Source organism: Gymnoscopelus microlampas (assembly GCF_963454915.1).
Source record: "Gymnoscopelus microlampas genome assembly, chromosome: 5".
Taxonomy (NCBI): domain Eukaryota; kingdom Metazoa; phylum Chordata; class Actinopteri; order Myctophiformes; family Myctophidae; genus Gymnoscopelus; species Gymnoscopelus microlampas.
The window spans coordinates 30,360,030-30,381,919 of record NC_139942.1 but is presented as its reverse complement, the minus strand read 5'-3'; the positions used below and the strand labels follow the sequence as shown (position 1 = coordinate 30,381,919).

Genomic DNA, 21,890 nt, shown 5'->3' with positions numbered 1-21,890 from the left:
GGCAATTCCATGCTACTTAGGATGCCGTTGCCAGGTACTGGAGACACGATGCAGCAGGATCAGTGCAACACATGACAACAGTGACAGTGAATAGCATTGTACCATAGTATCATTGGCTTTAGAAGCAGGCAAGACAGGACCATAGAGGTCAAAATGAACCTTTTGTAGGCAACCTCAACTCCGCCTTTACTCTATTTGTCACTAAGTAGTCTATATTTTGTTATGTTACTTGAATGCATACCACTATGTTAATTTGTATAGCCCTAAAGTTGAGGTTTTTGGCAAATCTTGGAGTGTGCATGTGTATGTTTATATTGTATTTAGTTTATTAAAATGATACATAAGATACATTGTGGGCTTTTTCTCCGATTTTTCTCTGCAATCATCCCCACAACTATAGATCTATAAATCAATAAATCTGGGGGAAAATGTAATACCATACATTATTTATGACTGCAGCCATATTGACAAAATAGAAATGAAAGCTCAAACTGACCAAATTAAAAAGCAGACTTTTTGCCATAACAGTAAGCTGTCACTGTAAAAGTCATAGTAAAACTCATTTTCGCGTGGCATCCATCTTGGAAATATGCAAATTAAAGGGCCAGACACACCCAATCATAAAGATAAGTATTCCATTGAGTTTCTCATGCTCTGAAACCATGAAATAGACACCAAGTTTTTATTTCTAGCCCATCTGGTTCAAAAGTTATTGCCAAAGCTATTTTTTGATAGGGGCCAATATTGAGGCGGCCATATTGGATTTCCAGCAAAAAATTGACCGGGTTGTCCATATAGGTTGTGATCCTACGGGGTCATAGATATTATTTCTGGTGGCCAACCTTTTATAGCAGGGCAAATGCAGCATACCCCCCTTTGCCCCCTGGGTAGGAGTGAAAACATAATCCCTCGCCTTCGGCTGTTATGTTCCGCCCTAGCGGAGATAAAAAAGACTACATTCACCAACCAATACCCATTGACACAGGCTTAGACATGGGCCTTCTCTTTAACCACGTACTGTAAACCCTCTAGACTTAGTAAACTGGTCCTGAGTTGGTTCTGTATTTGGACCGCTTTTTTTCCATCTACACCATATCTCAACACCAAAAATAATCTACAAGTTCATAAATTCCGCAAGTCGTGAGCTTATAGATCTGTTATTTTTGGCTAATGCTCCCCCTAGAATGTGGATGTGAATTTGAATCCCAGCATCACATTCTGGGGGGAACATTAGCCAAAAATAGCAGAGCTATAAGCTCACAACTTGTATACTTGTGGTTAAGAGAGAAGGTATAATAAAGAGAAAGACAGAAAACAATAGAGTTAAAGTGGAAGAGAAGACAGTGAGGTTTTAACACTGCAGTATTATCAGACTGGGTGTCAGTGATAGCCTTAGATGTGTTACTTATCAGGGTGTATTATTTTTACAGTATTTCTGCCAACAAGGTTTTCCGTAAGGACTTTCATGCCTCACAATACAGCTATCTCTCTTTTGCATTGGTCCTATTGAAATTCCCTTGCAGTAAAACCAAAGAGTAACAGGCAATGCAAAATGTTTCGGGAATGCTCCACTTTTGAGGCACAACAGCTTCATAATGTTTGGCTAATGCTCCCCCTAGAATGTGGATGTGTGTGATGTTTATTACAGTACATCACACACACACACACACACATTCACACACCTACGTCAAATACACCTAGATTATTAATGTTATTAGTTGCAGCTGTGGTGGTGGTGCTTACATCAAGGTGTACTACAAGGTCAGTTTTATGCAGCCTGCCATAGTTTTTAATCTGGAAAACTTCAAAATCAGCCTAGGGTTTCACCCCCCTTCAATAAAGACTAAAATGTCACCCATCCAACCAATTCGGACTCACTTTTGGCGAAGCGTGGCGGGTTGTCGTTGACATCGCTCAGGGTGATGTTGATGGTGGTGGTCCCTGCGAGACCCCCTAGCTGACCCCCCATGTCCTTGGCCTGCAGCAGCACCTGGTACACCTCCCTCACCTCACGGTCCATGTTGGGCAGCGCCGTTCGGATCACACCTGGCGGAGAGAGGAGGTGCAGAGAAGGAGAAGAGAAAGGTCCATGTGGAGAGGAGGCCATGAGGATGAGAGGGTGAAAGTAGAGGGCAGGAAGGGAGGGAGAGAATAGAAGGAAGGAGGCAAGAGAGGGGAAAGGAAATGTGAAGAGGATAAGGGGCGGTAGAAGAAAGTGAGAAACCATGAGACTGAGATGAAAATATTATAAATAGGAGAAAAGACAATCATAAGGGAAGCAAAATTATTCATCTGGGTCAGTGGTTCTCAACCTGTGGGTCCCCACGTTATTTCTGGGGGGTCCCCAGATGACAGTGAAGTGACAATTTAAGACATTTTAATACCTTAAAAAATGAAAGAAAAGAAAAATACCATTACTGTATCAAAAGTAATAAACAAACTATACCAAACATTGGCCAAATTGTCAAATTTATAAGAAATAGGCTAAATTTGTGAAAATAGCACATCAACAAGCTCACGACGTGAGCTTGTAGATTATCTATTTTCACAATATTTATCTGTGGAACCGAATCAAACTAAATGTAATGCCTCAACTAATACAATCCAAGTGCTTGTCAGGATGGGGGGTCACCAGTTCAAATATTTTTTTTTGGGGGGGTCGCGGCCTGAAAAGGTTGAGAACCTCTGATCTAGGTGCAAATGCAGAGGAGAAACAGAGCGAAAGGCAAAAGGGGAGGGCAGAGCATTTCAGAACAAGAAGAAAGTGATGACTTGAAACTGATGACGTGCGACTTTTCAAAACACTCTGTCACCTTTGAAGTTCCTACGAGGCAAGAGGAGAGAGAAAGTCAGCGGGAGAGAGAGAAAGACATGCTGAAATAGGTAGATAGGAGAAAGAGGTTGAAAGAGAGAGAAAAGCCCTGATAAATAAAGAAAGCGAAAGAGCGAAGTTGAAAGAGAGGGAGAGTCAGAGGCAGATGGATAAAGAGAGAGGGGGGGAGGATTAGAGGTTGGAAGAAAGCAATAAGATAAACCTTTATTGATCCCCAGAGGGAAATTCAGGTGTCACAGCAGCTACAGCAGTGAGAATGAAACGCATGAGGTGAGAGTAAAGAGTCAAGAACCAAGATAATACAAATAAAAGATAAAACATCCCAAACTGAGCTACATGGCCTTAGATCTGCACTGGATCTCTGAACAGTCTATGAATAAATATTATGTTCAGTCAAATATTTTTCAAATTATACATCCATCCTATGTATGCATTCTTTCAACAGTTACACTATGCTTAACAGGTATCTGTTAACATTTGGTGGATGTCAGAGAGAGAGAGAGAGAGAGAGAGGGAGAGAGAGAGAGAGAGAGAGAGACCAAAAAATAGAGAGAGAGAGAGACAGAAAAATAGAGAGAGTGAAAGACACATGTGGATGTATGCGGCAAAATCCTCAGTGTTCATTTATCCATTTGTAACTCTGAGAGTGTACATATGGTTTGTACACTCTCACAGTTATGGGAGTCATTGAAATTAAAAAGTTTGAGAACCACTGCTATAGTAGCCCAAAGGGAAAAAGCTGTTTTGATCATTCAGGACCACGGACAGTGACAGTCAGCCAATTATAGTTTTCTTGATTGCCAAGACATTTCTTGAAATTATGCTCTATTTCTGAAAACTCAAACTTAAATGCACACTCATCTTCATAAACTCCAAACATCCATGTCAAAACCAAACTCTCCCCTCTAAACCATGTAATCATATATCCCAAACTTTGCCTTCAGACATCACACAAAAGCCATAAAATAAAACTCAAAACAGCATTTACACACTTGTGAGATAAAAAAAAAAAAAAAGTTAAAAGAGAAAAATTGCCAAATCTTGTCTGGTGTATATCAGAATAAATGGTCAGAGGATTCCTACACTCTCAGAGTTAAATGAACACTCAGGATTTTAGAGTATAGAATTCATTAGGCCAGTACATTAGAGCTCTTGGCTGGATGTTATGAAAGGGACACCTCTGAACACTAATCAGCCGTAGTGCCTAATCAGGCCTGGTGCACCACCCTCAGGCCTGGTGCACCACCCTCTGCCTTCATGGGAGAGTGTTTGATCAGCCCTGAATCAGCAGTGGAGGTCAGGGAGATGCTACAATCCAACTGAAGGCAGAAAAGGCAAAATTGCAAATTGAGTGAGGTAAAGATAGCCACCAACACACCAGGAGAGAGGAAGCAATAAGCACTGGTGGTCTTTGTAGGCTTTGTTGTTGTTGCACTTGCATATTTTCTTGTTGATGTTTTGTGTCACTTTGTACAGCACTTTTGTCAATTGCGATTGTTGTAAATGTGTTCTATAAAAATAGATAGATTTGATTTCATTTCATTTGATTTGATTTGTAATCCTGGGTTAAAATTATTGATCAATTAGTGTAAAGGTTTTCTAGGCTTTGGTGCAACAGTTATGGACAGACACAGCATTGTTTTCGCTGAGCGGTTCCAACGTGCACTATATGATGGCGGGTTTAAAGTTAATGTTGTCTTTGTCTTTGTCATTAGCACGCAGGTCTGTGATGATGGTGTTCTCCCGCCTTGTGTTTCTCGTTCAATGTTTAAAATCGAGGCAAAAGATGTCCAAAACTGCTATGCTGCAATTTCACCGCATTTTAAAGCTATATGTTGTCTCCCTCTGATGGAGAGAGGTAATTAAAGCAATGTCTGAACTACAACTAAGATGGCAGCTCTATGGCCGTCTGCTTCAAATAACTGTATTGACAATGTCAACCAGTTGGTGTGTGTCCTACCCCACACTGGAGTCAATGGAAGATAAAGTAGACCACCTCCAAACACTGCAGTTGAGCTAGTTATATCATATTAACATACTCTACCATACAGATTGGTTAAAAATATATTTTATTCATTAAAATAAGTCCTATATTGAAGTTTAACTTCTGTAGATAATTCGGCGACTCTACAGTTCTAACTATTTTGTATCGACTTGATGATAACAATGATGGTGTAGTTTCTAAGAGACGTGCTTAGACTGACAAACATCACAAGTAAACAGTGGTGGAAAGTAACTAAGTACATTTACTTAAGTACTGTACTTAAGTACAATTTTGAGGTATTTGTACTTTACTGGAGTATTTCCAATTTCCAATACTTTTACTTCTACTCCACTACATCTCAGAGGCAAATGTTGTACTTTTACTCCACTACAATTATTTGAAAACTTTAGTTACTAGTTACTTTTCAGATATAAATTATTATATTATAAAACATACATTAACCACTTTAGCCCTATTTTATACCTAGGCTATTTGAAAATAGCAGATCTATCGCATCGCAACGCGTTGTGAGCTTGTAGATCGGCTATTTTCAAATATTTAGTACTTTTACTTTTGGTACTTTAAGTACATTTTGATGCCAATACTTTTGTACTTTTACTCAAGTATTTTTTTAATTCTGGACTTTTACTTGTAACAGAGTATTTTTATATTGCAGTATTGGTACTTTTACTTAAGTAAAGAATTTGAGTACTTTTTCCACCACTGCAAGTAAACCGGACAGTGAGCCTAGAGAGGAAGAAGTAAAGTAGCTGTCGGTAGCTAAAGTCACTAGTTTATGCTCTCTCTCTCTCTCTCTCGTGGTCAATTGTGCCTCTCACTGCCTGTGTTTGTTTGTGTTTGCACGTGCATGCGCGCGCGTGCGAGAGAGAGAGAGAGAGAGAGAGAGAGAGAGAGAGAGAGAGAGAGAGAGAGAGAGAATAAAGAACTAGAAATGAGGACACCACAGACAGTGAGTGCATTTTTCAAAGACAACTGCAATTTGGGAAATGAGCCCCCTCTAAAACCAGCAGTGGTGCAAAGTAATATCCTCTGTGTCATTTGAACTCAGAGTGTGAGAATGGCCCCATAATGACTTTATGTATTATAATGCTATCCCAGTGCTAATATAGTGAGTCCACACCATAATTATTGCTCGAGGAAGGCATAGCCGTATTTGAGCAAACAAACAACTCTCAAATCAACAATGGTCAAATCCAAATAAGTGTCAGTAATGAAATCATTACTCTGAGGTGGCATTAGTTTGCATCTTATATTCATTGTTCTTTCCAATGGGATTTGAGAAAGGAAGTAATTACGTAGCTAGCAGGATGATTTCATGGCTATGATATTTATCTTCTCATTCGAGACACGATGTGACTTTGTATGGCCTGAAAAATGTGCTAAAGTCTACGCCTTATCTTGGTGACACATCAAGAGCAGACACTAAAAACATTTCAATGTGAAAAACGGACTACAATTACCGTAGTTTATTACTATTCAATAGTGGCATTACGCCAACTCAAAAGCATACATATGGTCCTCTGCTATGGTGTTAATGATTTCTTTCTAAATTTAACTGCAAATCACTTCCATATGATTGAGTACTTTTTTATCCTGACATGAAAGAGAGATGGAAGGGATACAAGTCTGCAAAATAATGATTGTTTTCATTGGGCCAGACAAGCCCAATCCTTACCAGACAGTGAAATAAATTGATTAAAATGAGTGTTACAAAGGAGAAGAAATCAGCCAAACTCACTCCTCTGGCAGAGAATAGCAAACTCAGTCTTTAGTCAAAACAGTCCCACTTCACTTGAGCTAGAACCATTTGGCATGACAGCTGAATACACACGATGTTATCCATGCCAAATGCTTCTAGTTCAAGTGAAGGGTTCACAATTTGAGAACATACTGCAAAGTGCCTGCCATGGCCAATGATGACATTTAGATGGGTTTAATAAGTTGCATGGCTGTTTGCTGTGCTTCAGGTACAGCACACTTTGCATTGAGACTGAGATTCAAGAACATACAGGCTCACATCAAATGTAAGTGGTGAATTGCGTCCACAAGTTGCTTCTTTAAATTGGCCTTTCAAATGCTTTCTGGGAGGAACTGGAAATGGCTACACCTTTGAAATACACGGTGATTGAGATGCCACCGTTTCCTCACGCAATACACCAAACGTTGGCATTTTGAAATGGCCGAATAGTTGCTACAGTACGTCACAAAGAGTAAAAGTAAAGCATGTTGTGAGCTTGTAGAACAGCTATTTTCGGCGAGCGGCGCTGTTGCACAACAAAGTATAAAATAAGCACAAAGGTTCTGCAGGCCTTGTCTCACCTGTCTTGGAGTCAACAGAGAAGTAGGGCTGCCCGTGAAGAATACTGTAGACGATGCGGGCACTGTTGCCATACGTGGGGTCATCTGCATCTGTGGCGGTCACTTGTGTCACATATGTCCCTGTCAAAAGCAACATGCACATACAAATTATTGGACATTAACCATTACCATATTAACCATTTACCATATATGCAATGATATTGCATTCAGTTTGGCGGTGTGTCTCTGCTCATGTGATATTAAAGATTCCCTATGCAAACATGTCAAAGATCTTCAATCACAAACCCCCCGAGCAGAGCATAATACAGTTATTACATAAACACAACATTGAACCCTTAATGCACAACCACCACCACATAACACCACACCATCCACAGAACCATCCCACCAACAACCAAATGCCACAGGGAGGAGGCCGGGGAGGTGGAGGAATGTTTACACTGACAGCTGTACAACCAGCAATGACAGCGAAGCATGTAGAATGAACAGAGAACAGAGGCTGCTTAAATGAACCGCCAGAGTTGCACTGTGGGTAGAGGGCGTGAGTGAGTTGGCTTGTAGCGAATGAGAATGACAAGAGGTTGAACGTAATGACTTAAAGGAGGACTGTATTAGCTTGTTAGTGAATGGGTGGGGGGGTAGGGGTCCGGGGAGAGTGAATGAAGTACATAAACATTCTGCCTCGGCCACGGTAAAGAAAACTCACCTTGAAACCTTCACATTTTCCATTTTATGTTTTATGCAATAACTCTGGTCAACCAGTAGTGGTCCTACCTGACCACAGGATGTAAATGTTTCAATAGAAGAGCAGAGAGACCACCTCCTACCACCACCACAGTTGTGTTAACTGTATTGCATTACTGTAGCATAGTCTACCAAACAGATGTTCTTCACTAAATAATGTTATGGACTGGAGCTTTAGGGGCCGTCTGCCTGTCTGCCATGCATTTCAATGGTATGTGTACATTCCTCCTATTCCCAGTGCCAGAGCTTCACCGTTCGGCGTCCAGTGTTTTTTGGCGAAGCGCCCCGAGTGCTTCAAGCGGGAAATAGTTCAGCTTTTGGAGACGATCGCTGCTCATTTGATCCTCATTGTCTGTGTCTGACAACCCAGTCATTTACAACCTGATGTTACATCGTTACCACAACCATGAGATACTGTTGGCTATTTGTGCTAATAATGCAAATGACATGACGTTTGAGCACAGCAACAGCTGACATGTTCCAATATTGCGGGCGTCAATAAACGTTGACGACATGATATCTAAAGCGCTCTTCCGCTCATAAAATGCTTGCTGTGTGTGGACATTATGTACCGTAGGTAGCAGGTTTAGTCCGATTTTCTACATTAGCAGTTCTCTCAAAACTAGAATCAAGCAAGTCCAGAATCAAGGTCATCATGTTTAATTTAATGTAACCTATAGTCAACTAGACTGGTTATTAAGAACAATTCCTATTTACAATTAACAGCATCTTTAAAAATCATTGGGGAAACCATAGGGATGAACTGCAGTCAGATATTCTGGTTCCATTTTCTATGTTAGAGCTATTAGACCGCTGTTATTTTACGTTCCAATGCTTCATTTATTCACTGTCGTAACGGTGTCGCACTCCGATAATAGCTGATCTACAAACCTCTTTGGTGTGAACCAGGCTTTACTATAGCGCTACAATGAAAAGAAAAAGGAAACAAAAGAAGTTCCCTGGTGGGGTGAGTCACTCAGTAAGAGCAAAGCATGCAGCTGACACCTGAGAGTGTCTTCAAATGAAATCACAGATTAGCTTCTTGGCTCTATCATATCTAGCTTCATGACAGGCTGTAATGTGTTTGGGGATATTGACTTGTCAATAAACAAACATATGGCATATGTTAAAAAAAAGGAAAAAAAGAAAAGAAAAAACTGGAACCCCAAAACATCCCACTCTCAATAATACTGCACTAAAATAAGAAAAAAGTAGTTATGTAAAAGTGTATGTGCCATACAGTTTGTTGATGTATTTTGGTGTAGCAGACATACTATGGTCAACATGTTGACCCCTTTGAGTACTGCAGCCTGCAGCTGAAGCATTAAGAGCTTAAGGTTTTACTGTAAGACTTCCACTGTTAAATTACCTCTTAGTAATGGTATTTAGTTGACAGATGGACAGCTAGGTCTGGCTCAGTGATATACATTTACTGTGCGTGTGTGCGTGCGTGACTGCGCGCCTGCGTGCGTGCATGACTGCGTACATGCATGCGTTATGGACAGTAGGCGGCAGGTGCAATCAAAAGCTGACATGGCGAGACAAAAGCATGAATCTGAGAATAATAATGTCCATTCTCTCTCTCTCTCTCTTGTTCAGGCTCTCTCTTTCATAAGAACCACGTCAAAAGATAAAAGACGATTTTAAGTGGTTACAAGTCCACCTTGATATGCCTATACAACTGGTCAAAAACACATGAGAAAGAGAGTGTGAGAGAGTGTGAGAGTGTGAGAGAGTGAGAGAGAGAGAGAGAGAGAGAGAGAGAGAGAGAGAGAGAGAGAGAGAGAGAGAGAGAGAGAGAGAGGGGGGGGGGAGAAGGGGAGAGAGGGAGAGAGGGGAGGGAGAGAGGGGGGAGGGAGAGAAGGGGAGAGACAGACAGACAGACAGACAGACAGACAGACAGACAGACAGACAGACAGACAGACAGAGTACAAATAATCTAAATGAGGAGGGGAACAGTACAAAAATGTCCATGCATAAACACACTGAAAGGGGGTTCTCGTTAAGCAGGAATACAGCTCTAACACTGTGGATGGCATACAGCATATGTCTCAACAGCTCTACAGCAATGGTTATAAACATGAATACAATTTCAATTGTATTCACATTCCCTTTGCATAGAGGTAAAATTGTACTACACACTGATGGTGCATTTTAACAACGGGCGATTCAGGAGAGTATTCTCCGGAAGTGCATTATATGTCTATGAGAGCCGGCAACTACTGGCGATAGCTGGGCGAACAGGCGAAGTGGGCGCGGGGGGGGGGGGGCGATGTTGATCTGAAAAGTTGGTTTTTATTTATATTTTGGAAGGTGTAAAAGGTAGGGTAAGTGATATATTTTGGTCAAAACAAAAGGTTTTTTGTTAAAAGGTTAAAGCACTATATTCTGATAAAACTGTTAATCATTGCTATTGAGTCTTTGTCAGTAACAGTTTCCCCCCATCTCTCCGGATCTTTAATAAACAGAACATAAGAGGGGGCACGGTGGCGCAGTCGGTAGCGCTGTCGCCTCACAGCTAGAAGGTCCTGGGTTCAATTCCGGCCGGCGACGCTGTGGGCACTGGGGGTGTGTTCTCTCTTCCGCGTCATCAGTGCCCATACCCTAGGTGGGGTTGGTGAAAGGGCCTACTCTGTGTGGAGTTTGCATGTTGTCACCGTGTCTCCTAGGGTAGGTACCCTCACAAAAACAGCAAAAAAAAAAAGCAGTAATCCTGGTCTCTATACTGCCTCCTCCTGGTCAGCCGGGGCGCCTGATGGAGGGGAAAGGAACTGGTTGGAATAACGTGTTCCTTCCACGCGCTACGTCTAACCAGGGAACCTCCCCCCTGTCGGGTGATAATTAGTGGCTTGCTAGCTCTCATGCATTGAAGGAGGCATGAGCTCTCCCTAGGCTGGCAGAGGGAGTGTAGCGCCCAGGATTAGGTAGACAATTGGCACTGGGTGAAAAAATGGGTTACAAAAATCGTGGGATAAAACATAAAATAAACAGAACATAATTTTTCAGGTAGGTGACACAATTTCAGCCAATCAGGAGGGAGTACCCATTTATCAGCTTATTTTTTTATAGTGTTCCAGTTCCAATTTTTCTTTCAGTTTAATCTGTATCCTGGGTGAGTTCTCAATCCTGATTGGATAAAATTGGTATCCCGATCTGAAATTGCATTTTCTATTTAATAAAGAGCTGGAGAGACTCCTGTTACTGAACAAACACTCTATAGCAATGAGTACTAACCCCCCCCCCCCCCCCCCCTTTTCATTGTTATGGTTGTTGTTGTTGTTGTTGTTGTTGTTGTTTGTCTTGGTCACGTTCAGTCATGTTTGTTTTGTTATGTCTCATAAAAGTAAAAAGGAATGTGATATGTTACCAATGATAATTAACCCTTGTTTCTACCACCTTTGTCTCACCAATAAAAAATGATTTTTTTATTGCCTGAGCGACTCTAACATAAAGTATTAGAAGATTTTTTTAAATACAAAATCAAGGCTATAGGCTACCTGCCATTCTCAAATAAACAGTGGATTGCAGCCACTGTACAGGCTGTGTTATAATGTGTGTGTGTGTGTGTGTGTGTGTGTGTGTGTGTGTGTGTGTGTGTGTGTGTGTGTGTGTGTGTGTGTGTGTGTGTGTGTGTGTGTGTGCGTCTGTGACCAGATCGGGATTTACATCTGTGCGTTCACTTCCTTCTGGAAACAAACCCAAACTCATTTAACAATAGCGTCCTCGGAGCCGACAAAACAACGGAAAGTTAGTCATATTTGAACTTGTACTTCCATCATAGAAACAAGTGGGCTTATAACCAAAACGATCCATGTTGCGTGGGAGAAATGATGTTAGTGTTCCGAGGAGAAATGTTGTTAGTGGGAATGAAAACATACAGTAGGTGCACGACCGGAAGTGAGGGCTGAGGGAAGACCAAAACGCCGGTTTCCAGTCGGCAGCGTTCCATTTATTCCTCCCCCGGAATCAAAACAAAGGTAAAAAAACAGCAGAGGGCGCTGTTTTTCCTTTTTTTTGACGATGGGTTCCCAGATTGCTAACCAGCTAATCTCCGGCACCGTTGGCTTGGTCGCAGCGAAACTGTGCACACACATTCCCTGGATGACAGAGCTGACAAAACTGTGACCCAAACTTTTCACATAGGCCTGTAATAGCGCCACGAGGAGGCTGATTTTTGCTAAACAAATTTTTGACAGTACTTCTACATATTTTGTCCAAACATCACGCAAATCGGTACAGTATCTCTATAGTCATTATCTCATTAAACAAAACGGGTCAGATTTTTCATATTCCATCCTGAGTAGCTAAGACTGGCTTCCAAGTGCTTTTGGGAGTGCTTTGTTTTGAACAAAATGCCTCAAATCATGAACGCAGCGTCCGATTGCGGTGAAACTTTGCACGCACATTTGCACTACATTGAGGCACAAATGCCACCCTTTTGATAGCCCTATTATAGCGCCACCAGGAGGCAATTGTTTTGCAAAACATTTTTTTCATATTACTACTACATATTTTGTCCAAACATCACGCAAATCGGTACACATTATCTCTACAGTCAAATGATCAAGATCAATCTGTCCGATTCTTCATATTCAATTAACATTGCTGGCCCACAATAACCTACCTGATCTGAGACCTGTGCTCCGGGGAGCACTTTTTCTAGTTCTGTTCTGCTTCCTCCTCTCTCACCTGCAGGGGACATCTCAGGGACGCTGGCAGTGTAGGGGCCATCTTGGAACCTTGGCTCGTTGTCATTGATGTCCTGCACCTTGATGATGAACTCGGACTCCGGCTCCAGAGGCTGACCGGTGCTGATGTCGACAGCCTGGGCCCTCAGCGTGAAGTACGATTTTACCTCTCTGCAAAGGGAACGTGAATACAATTGAAATTGTTCAATCGCACACACATTTTAATGAAAGGAGTAGTTCACCCAAAAAATTACTTAATTTATATCAATTACACACTCTATGAAGCCTTGAATTCATGGAGATTAAGCCAAAAATGTTATGACCGGGTCATCGTCAGAAGGAGACTCAGTAGGAGGCCTACTCAATGAGTGTTCATCAAATGATTGGCTTAGGAATGCTACAAAAACTCATTTATTTTTTGGGTGAACTACTCCTTTAATTGTTAAAAAAAGCACATTAACGGCAGAGCAATAGATTCAAGGTGCAGATGAGCTAAACAGAACAGAAATACCACTAGCTATACTGAGGATCAACCTCACGGGGTATTACAACTTTCCCAGTGCATGTGCATTGACGCAACGTAAAGTCAAATCCATTCAGTATAGGAGTAAAAGGCAGGAGGATATAGGAAACACTGCTATCTAGCTCCCTGGTCACAAGAGTTGGTAATCAATAAAGCCATCAATAAGGCACAGCTCTCCGAGCCCTGTGGGAGTCATCAGAATGGATGGAATTTGGAGATTACTTGGATGAAATTATTACCGTATAGAAAAGTAATTAAGTATGAATGCCTAATAATCATTAACATTTCCATTATGGTAAAAAAGAAAAGAAAATTCAGGTGATGTTTTGGGGCTCTTAGTGGCTGTGTCTACCGGGCCATCGATTCTGCACTTCACGTTCACGTCTGTCGTTTTTACCCGGACGCCGAGAGCTAAAATAGATGAGAAAGTCTGGGCATTTGGAAGCGTTTTTAGGGAGAGCTCCTTGTATTTTCAGCAGGGAAAAAATGCTTTGGTGGACACACATCCTTACTGTAGGAATTAGTACTGTAGAGTATTAGAGTATAGAGTGTTTACAGTATACTGAGTAACTGCAAAAACTACAAAGTCAAGTGCAGTTTGTACATCATATAAGGGGCAATGCAACACCTCCTGTGTTACATGTCATATTTAGGCACAAGACAACCTATATTAATCGGACACCCTGAGCCCTCTATGTACGGATGGATTTGGCGGGATTTACGCAGGGACATAAAATCTGATTTTAAGCCATATGTGGTACAGCTCCACACCAAACAATAAAAACAAAAACAAAACAGACTAAAAGTGGGTCAAATGGATAAATAAAAGGATTGACATATTATGTCAAGGTTTGTGAGTAAAGCTACACTTCAGCTCTCTAGTCCAAGGGTTCCCAAACTTTTCAGGCAGCGACCCCCTAAAACAATTATATTTGAGCTGGGGACCCTGATAAGCACTTGGAATGTAGGAGTTGAGGCTTATATTTAGTTTGACTCGGTTCCACAGATAAATATTGTGAAAATAGCTGATCTACTATAGTTTTTCTACAATAGTTTATAGCTCTTTCTTTTTTATGGTATTAGGTATTAAAAAGGTCTTAAAGGGTTAGTTCAGATTTTTTGAGTATTTTCTGTAGGAAATACTTACCATTAATGTAGTGGTTGCAAGGGTATTAATTGATTGCCCGAGTCCCGTGGTCAGAGTTATGGTCCGTTTCAGATAAATATGAATGTAGTTCCGGTAGATTAGTAGATTTGGTGGGGGCCGCTCATTAAAAATAAATACATTTAAAAAACTAGCGTCATTTGTATTGTTGACCTATTTCTACCATATAGAGCAGGTTTTGTTCAATTTCGACCTCTCTGTCACATGGTACTATTTTTTTGTGTCATATATTTTGTGCGTGAGTAGGCTGCCGCGGCGCAGTGATTCTGGACACAAACATTAGTACCATGTGACAGAGGGGTCGAAATTGAACGAAACCTGCTCTATATGGTAGAAATAGGTCAACAATACAAATGACGTTAGTTTTTTAAATTTATTTATTTTTAATGAGCGGCCCCCACCAAATCTACTAATCTACCGGAACTACTTCATATTTATCAGAAACGGACCATAACTCTGACCACGGGACTCAGGCAATCAATTAATACCTTTGCAACCACTACATTAATGGTAAGTATTTCCTACAGAAAATACTCAAAAAATCTGAACTAACCCTTTAAAGGGCCTCAAAATGTCACTTCACTGTCATCTGGGACCACCCCACAGGTTGAGAACCACTAATCTAGTCCACTCTGAGTGATCAGACTAACGCAATTATTAGACTTCAGCGAAACAGCATGTAACTCGCTCACTCAATCCCTCTCCCTCCCTCCCTCTCCCTTTCCAAATGCCCAGACTTGTAAGTATTTCAGCTCTCAGCGTCCGGGTAAAACGTACGTACGCCAAAGCTGTGAAGATCACTGGGTCACCGACAGATCGGGGTTAAGGTAATCTAAGGTTTAGTCCTTGCTTTGCTGAAGTGCAACTAAGTAGGACACTAGTGGCTGCACGGACAATAGCCTATTGTGGGTGCTAATCTTTGTACACCTTGGCCTCTAGCATCAATCAAACTTTATATTAACCTCACCATAGAGGTCCATCAGCGAAAATAAATCAAATAGATGGACCTTTGTTGATCGAGAGGGAATTTCAGGTGTCATAGCAGTAGCCTACTACAGTAGCCATGAAACGCAGACACTGGTAAAAGTAATTGTGTGTGTGTGTGTGTGTGTGTGTGTGTGTGTGTGTGCGTGCGTGCGTGCGTGCGTGCGTGCGTGCGTGCGTGCGTGCGTGCGTGCGTGCGTGCGTGCGTGCGTGCGTGCGTGTGTGCGTGCGTGCGTGCGTGCGTGTGTGCGTGTACATTCCAGTACATGAGCAAAAGTGCCTGAGTGAGTGGGCAGGACACACTTATCCAAGGACAGAGCAGAACGCCTGGTGTCTTGTTTATTTAGCTTAATGGCTAAACAGGCAAAGGACCGACTGAGCGACTCTAACATAAAGTATTAGAAGATCTTTTTAAATACAAAATCAAGGCTATAGGCTACCTGCCATTCTCAAATAAACAGTGGATTGCAGCCACTGTACAGGCTGTGTTATTATTGTAATGTGTAGTATTTTGAGTGTGCATCAGATAAGGCAATCATGTAAATATGATCATTTAGTGACTTCCACACCAGTTGTTGATGTTCTGCAGTATGACCATCAAAGACATTTGAGACACTGTAAGCATTCAATGGAAGATGACAAAATACAGAGAATGCTGTCATCATTCATCATTGAGTAGCACTAGCATCATACTGTAAATGTGAGTGAATGCAGCAACTAGATGGGCACTGAACATTTCTTTTTTTCATGTCATATGAAAGGAGAAGTTACAATGTAACCTTCTGATCAGAGATAAAGGTATCACTTGTTTTGGAAAACTACAGCTTATATGTTTTTCTGAAAACTTATACATGCATGCAACTGAAATGGGATATTGTGTCCTGGGATATTGTGATTATGAGGTCAATTAGATATCCGGTCATCTGCTGCTGTGCCCCATTTAATAACACTATTAGAAGAATAATGTTCTGTGGACGGATCAAAACAGCTGAACATTTTGGCAGACAACATGCTATGTTTGTCAGAAACAACACTGCATGCCACTGCAACAGCCAAACCCTAATTATGAAGCAATAAATTATAATAGGAACTTGCAATCACTGACAGAACAAAACATTCCATAATATACTATATATGTGTCCTGGGTAACTATGTGCTCTGCTGTGTACAAGTATGATCCTGCAGCAACAGAATAACTCAAACACAGCAAAATTCACATTATGAAGTGGATGGATATGGCTCCAGAACAATCTGCGCAAGTACTGTATGATAGGGACACTGAGATCACAAACCCCATCAAAACCCCCCCGAAGCGGAGCCTAAATATACACAGCTATTACATGGACATAATAGACATATGAACCCCTCACAGGGCAGAACACGAAAGAGCTGGTGCCATGTTTTTGCACTTTTTCTGTTTTTCATGTGTCTATGAGGTTGATAGAACTTCATTAAGCCCCCTGGTGGTGTTTTTATGGTGATTTATGTCTTCTCTGACTATTTGGAGTTTCTTCCTGGAGGCTGAAACCTTGAGGGTCAAACGTGCCAATAGAGAAACAGCGCTTTAGTGACATAGTAAAAACTGGAGGCGTGTCCACATAAAAACATAATTTTAACAATTTCTGTACACTTTTTTGAAAAAAATCTTCCTCCTAGTATAACCATAATACATGATGATTATGTTTTAAGGGGGGCGGGGGGGATCACTGAAAATCATGGCACCCCGTCTTGAAGATTCATAGACATTAACCCATTAAGACCTGAGCTGATCCTAAAAAAATGTTTTTCTGAAAAACGTATGTTGCTATAGTGGTGTTCAAAACTTTTTCATGTGAAGGACCCCCAAAATTAAATGTATTTGGCCGTGGACCCCCATCTCAATTTTTTTTGTCCAGGGACCCAGAGAGCAAAGATTTGATTTTAAAATGTAAAAAAAAAAAAATTCAACAATTTGCACAAATGTTCAAGATTTTTCAAAAACATCAGATCTACAAGCTCATAGCGCAGCACGAAGTGACACGCTATGAGCTTGTATATCTGCTATTTTTGAATAGCCAAAGTATAAAATATGGCTAAAATCTAAAATGACACAGATTCTTTCCCTGTTTTAATGGGTTAAAATAGCATGAAACAATGCATATGAATCTGCATTGAGTGACATGCTGACATGTGAAAACCTAAACGCTATACTACAGAAAGGGGCTGGGGAGGTGGAGTGAGTTTAATCACTGACGACCTGTCATTTGTTGTAGCAGCGAGTGATGTTGAGTGTGTAAGTGTAAATGTCGGTATGCCTATAGCCTACGAGGAACCAGTAGGATTGTAGCTGTATGTGATTGGAGGAGCCTGAACTACCGCGCTCCAGCTCCGTGCTCCAGTTTCTCCACCTTAAATTCAAACAATGGTAAATGTACAATGTTATCCACTAATCACAGAACATTCCACCACAAGTGCATTATACATGTACTAGAGTTTCGGGGGGCTACGCCCCCCCTCAACCCCAGCCGCGCACGGGGCCCAGCGTGGGTGCGTGTATATTGGGGTGCCCAAATCGCCGGAGTAAAAGTGTCCAAAAAGGAAAAGGAAAAAAAAAAAAAAAAAAAAAAAAAAAAATTTGGAAAAAATGTTAATAGTGATTGTTACTTTGGTGGTCCGCGGACCCCCTGGTGGTCCGCCGACCCCTGTGAGTGTTGGGACCCCCGGGGACCCCCCTGGAACATGGCGGACCCCTTCGGCAGTTTTTTTTTTTCATGCACGGTTTGCTTGTTTCTGTCGCTTGTTTTTTAAAACCTGGCAGCAAACTTGGCAACCCGACTGACATCACTGACCTATCCTTGGTATTTGTACTTCCGGGTTGCATAATGATGACATCACTGTCGAGTCCTGTGGTGTCATGAACCTAGGCAGGTTTGTTTACCAGCTTAGCCTGGGCAGCGTGCTGTGCTGTGGCGGTGGCTGTTTGTTTGTGTGTTTGGGATGAACATGGCACGTGAAGGACGGACATATTGTGATCGAGACATGAGTGAAGTGAAAGTAACGGCCTGGGTGGAACAAAGGAGGTACGTAAGAAGGGGGGGGGGTTGAAGCAAAGGAGCTGTGTGTGTGCTGTTGTGGAGGACATGGGCAGAGTGCAATGGCGGCCGCTCGTGTTGTTTCGGCGAAACCCGTCGCCGTGCGGTGTCGGTGGTGTGCACGGTAAACGGTACGAAGCTGCCTCCCCTTCCGTTTTGTCCGACATTTGGTGAGTAGAATTAATTATGTTGCGCGGTGGAAAAGGTGTAGTGAGCAATGAGAGGTCCCCTACGCGACGCGTAAATTCAGCGCGGCCGCCGTGGCGAGTCAGTTGGCGACATGTGGTCTGGCGGTGCGTTGTTTATTCGATAACAGAGCTGTGGGGTGTCGCACCCAGGGTGCGGAAGTTGCTCGCCATTTATATAGTTAGATATAAACATTTTATTCGGATTCCATTGCTGACACTCACTAGAGTAAAATCCCCTTCCTGGATTAACACACACTTGTGTATAACCTCTGTGATTTGGTCAAATAGTAAAAATGGATCATTTGAAAATACAAATTGTACACTCTCATTCTTATTTGGGTCTTAAAGCCAGCCAGTACATACTGTAGAGATAAAATAAAAAGTAGGTCGGCCTGCCATATTGAAAGGTCCTGGCTCTTTGCAGGTGTAGTGTATGATTTACAACTCACTACTTATGGAATACTAATCCTTGAGTGGATGCTCACATGCAGGAGGACGGCCTTTCAAAAAATCATGGAATGTGTGGTGAACTTAAAACTATAAAGGGGAACACGTTGTCTCTAAATTCCATTGACTTGTACCCACACACTGTTTGAATGCATTACTGAAAAACGAAAAACTGAAAATGTAGATGCTTTTGGAAGCACGTTTGTATGAAGTGCCTCTTGTAAACGCTGAAACGCCTAGGTGGCGCATGACACAGCAGCCTGCCAAGCTAGGTGTGTCAGTAGCTATGGGGACGACTGTTTGTTCCTGCCAGTGGAGAGTGCCAAGGGCCATTCTAAGTTTACACATTTATTTATTTATTCCCTCCTTAAAATAAGGAGTGCCCTCCAGAGCTGTGAGTGTGACTTAATCTAGAGTGACACTTTTCTGTAAAGAGCTAGTGGGGATGGCCCCGTTTGGGAAAGGGCCCAAATCATCATAATAACTAGAAAGGTGTGCTCAGTAGCACGCAAATCTCCACCGGGAGGCATGGCCTAATAATAAGAGCGAAGTATGCGGTTACATTTCTACCGACAGCCATAAAAGATAGCACCTGGTTCTATCGGTCTCTCATACACATTCACAGTCTACCTCTCTATTTTCTCTATCTGGGGCATGTGATGACAATGTTTTGGGGTTGTGCGTGAGTATGAAAAGGTATGGGGCGAAGGGGGAAAGGGACCTAATAATTCTGATTATTATCATGATATCACTATCATGGTGCAAGCAGAGTAGACAGTATATATGGAGGCATGAAGTCTGAACACTTTTCGGCGCAAGGCACCACCGCACAGGGAAGTATAAATTGATCTGTAGTCTGCAGAATCTGATTTTTAATTCCTTGTGTTTATGTTTGTATCACCAGTCATTCACAGGCTACCATTTTAAATGTGTCACATTTGTATTGCCCCACACACAACTCACAGACAATACTGTACAAAAAACTGCATTTAGGATGAGATGTACAGAGCTATATCTGAAAGGTGGCAGAACAAGCCATAGACTCAGGAAAGAGGTGGTGGAGAGAGAGAGAAAAGGGAGAGATTGGTCTCTTAACCAAATAATATTGTGGCGAGGGCACACTAGTAAAGAAAGTTTGAGAATCACTGTCTTAACCCAACGCACAACATACAGTATCAAATAACCCGAAACATGGAATCTTTTCAAATCTATCATGCTCGTTCAGCAACTCTACATTTGTCTGTGATATTAGTTTTGGTGCAGCAGGTGCACGTGTTGTTGAAAACTGCTGGCAGCCACACAGGCACACACAAACAGACATACAGAGCCAAACATACCCTTTTCTCCTGGAGATAACATTGATCTTGTCATATACAGTAGGAAATGCATCTTAAACTCTTAAACTCTTAAACAATACATACTCCAAAACAGTTGAACAGACAATCAAGGGTTTATACCACCTCTTTCAAACTGAATGAACTTTCACATCAAATCGGGTTGGTCTATTCAGGTGAATGTGAATAGCATTTTTAATCACATTCATACCGTATGGCCATTAGATTAATTACTATTTCAGCATCATTCACTTTTCAAGATAGTCACATATCTTCTTTAGCCGGCCCAGGTATATCTTATTTATCAATGCCAGAAACGGCTCTATTCTGTCATATCCCTGATAATGTTTGCTTTGTATTTTCAAGTTATAAACTTACATAAGATATATATTATAAGACAGTAACCTGTCAAAGCACACCCTGTGCACTGAATATTTCCAGCTGCATCTGGTTGGAGTGTAATTGAAGTGCATTTTGTGACAGCAGTAATACCCGGGAGGGCTTTCTTTACTGTGATTATGGGCACGGTGACAATGCAATAGATAATACATGCAGACGAGCGCTGCAAGGCATCACAAGAATACCAGTAGCTATTCTGGAACAACCTCATGGGCATTACAGGTTTTACGCAATGGTTTGCAGTGCATGTGCATTGACTTAACTGTTTTCTTCAAAGTCAAATGCCGTATAGAAGTAAAAGGCGAGAGGAAATAGGAAATACTGCAAACTAGCTCCCTGGTCACAGCGGTTGGTGATCAATATAGCCATCGATAAAAGCACAGCCGAGCGGTATGGGAAGAATCAGAATGGTTGGAAGTTGGAATGCATCTTTGAGACAATGCTATGACATTAAGAGGCATCATAAGCTCAGCACTAATAATCTCTGTGATCATAACATAATATAGTTTACATAATCAAATAAGTATAAAAAGTCCTAACCCTAACCTTTCATCCAGTCACATGCTTGCTTACACATGCACACTCAGCCTAATACAACCCCGATGTGACACATTGTAAGCTTGTAGATCTGCTATTTTCAAAAAAGCTTGGAAACATTTTTTAAACATTTTTACAACACAAAATGTGTGTGGAGGTTCCTGACACATATATTCAGATCGGAGTCTGTGGTCAAATAAATATTAATTTGGGGGTCCTGCTGCTTTAGATCTTTACAAAACCTCGCAGTGCACAGGCACTGAGTATAAAGTGCTGCCTGAGAGTGCTTGAAATGCTTGAGAGTGCTCACCTGTCAAGTCCAACCAGAGCGTGTATGTCCCCTGTGATCGGGTCAATAGTGAAGATGGAGCCGGCTCCCTCCCCAGACAGCGTGTACTTGACTTCACTTTCTCCATGGTCCCTATCTGTGTGGAGCTGAAGGGGGACAACACAGCACGTTCCCTCAATTAGAGAAAATCAATGGGTCAGGTGGCTGTTCTTAGGTAGAAAAAAGACATAATACCTTATCGTGTCAGATATCGATTGCATGCTCTGTGTCTTAATGCACCTACAAGCCAAAACATGTGGGGCTTCCCGCATTGGCAAGTTGGAGCAATATAAGAGTTTTTCATAGGCCAAAAAGACCACATAAG

The 21,890-nt window shown here is 41.7% G+C and overlaps 1 protein-coding gene across 1 annotated transcript in view; it reads right to left on the bottom strand.

Moving 5' to 3' along the window:
- Nucleotides 1-21,890, bottom strand: part of cdh12a (cadherin 12a) — a gene marked incomplete at both ends in the record, with an annotated part of 73,849 nt that overhangs the window by 37,657 nt on the left and 14,302 nt on the right. Inside the window, 4 exons of the mRNA XM_084056838.1 lie at nucleotides 1,879-2,046; nucleotides 7,158-7,277; nucleotides 12,591-12,760; nucleotides 21,548-21,672. Of these exons, the coding sequence (XP_083912964.1) occupies nucleotides 1,879-2,046; nucleotides 7,158-7,277; nucleotides 12,591-12,760; nucleotides 21,548-21,672 (583 nt within the window). The remainder of the gene's footprint in view (nucleotides 1-1,878; nucleotides 2,047-7,157; nucleotides 7,278-12,590; nucleotides 12,761-21,547; nucleotides 21,673-21,890) is intronic.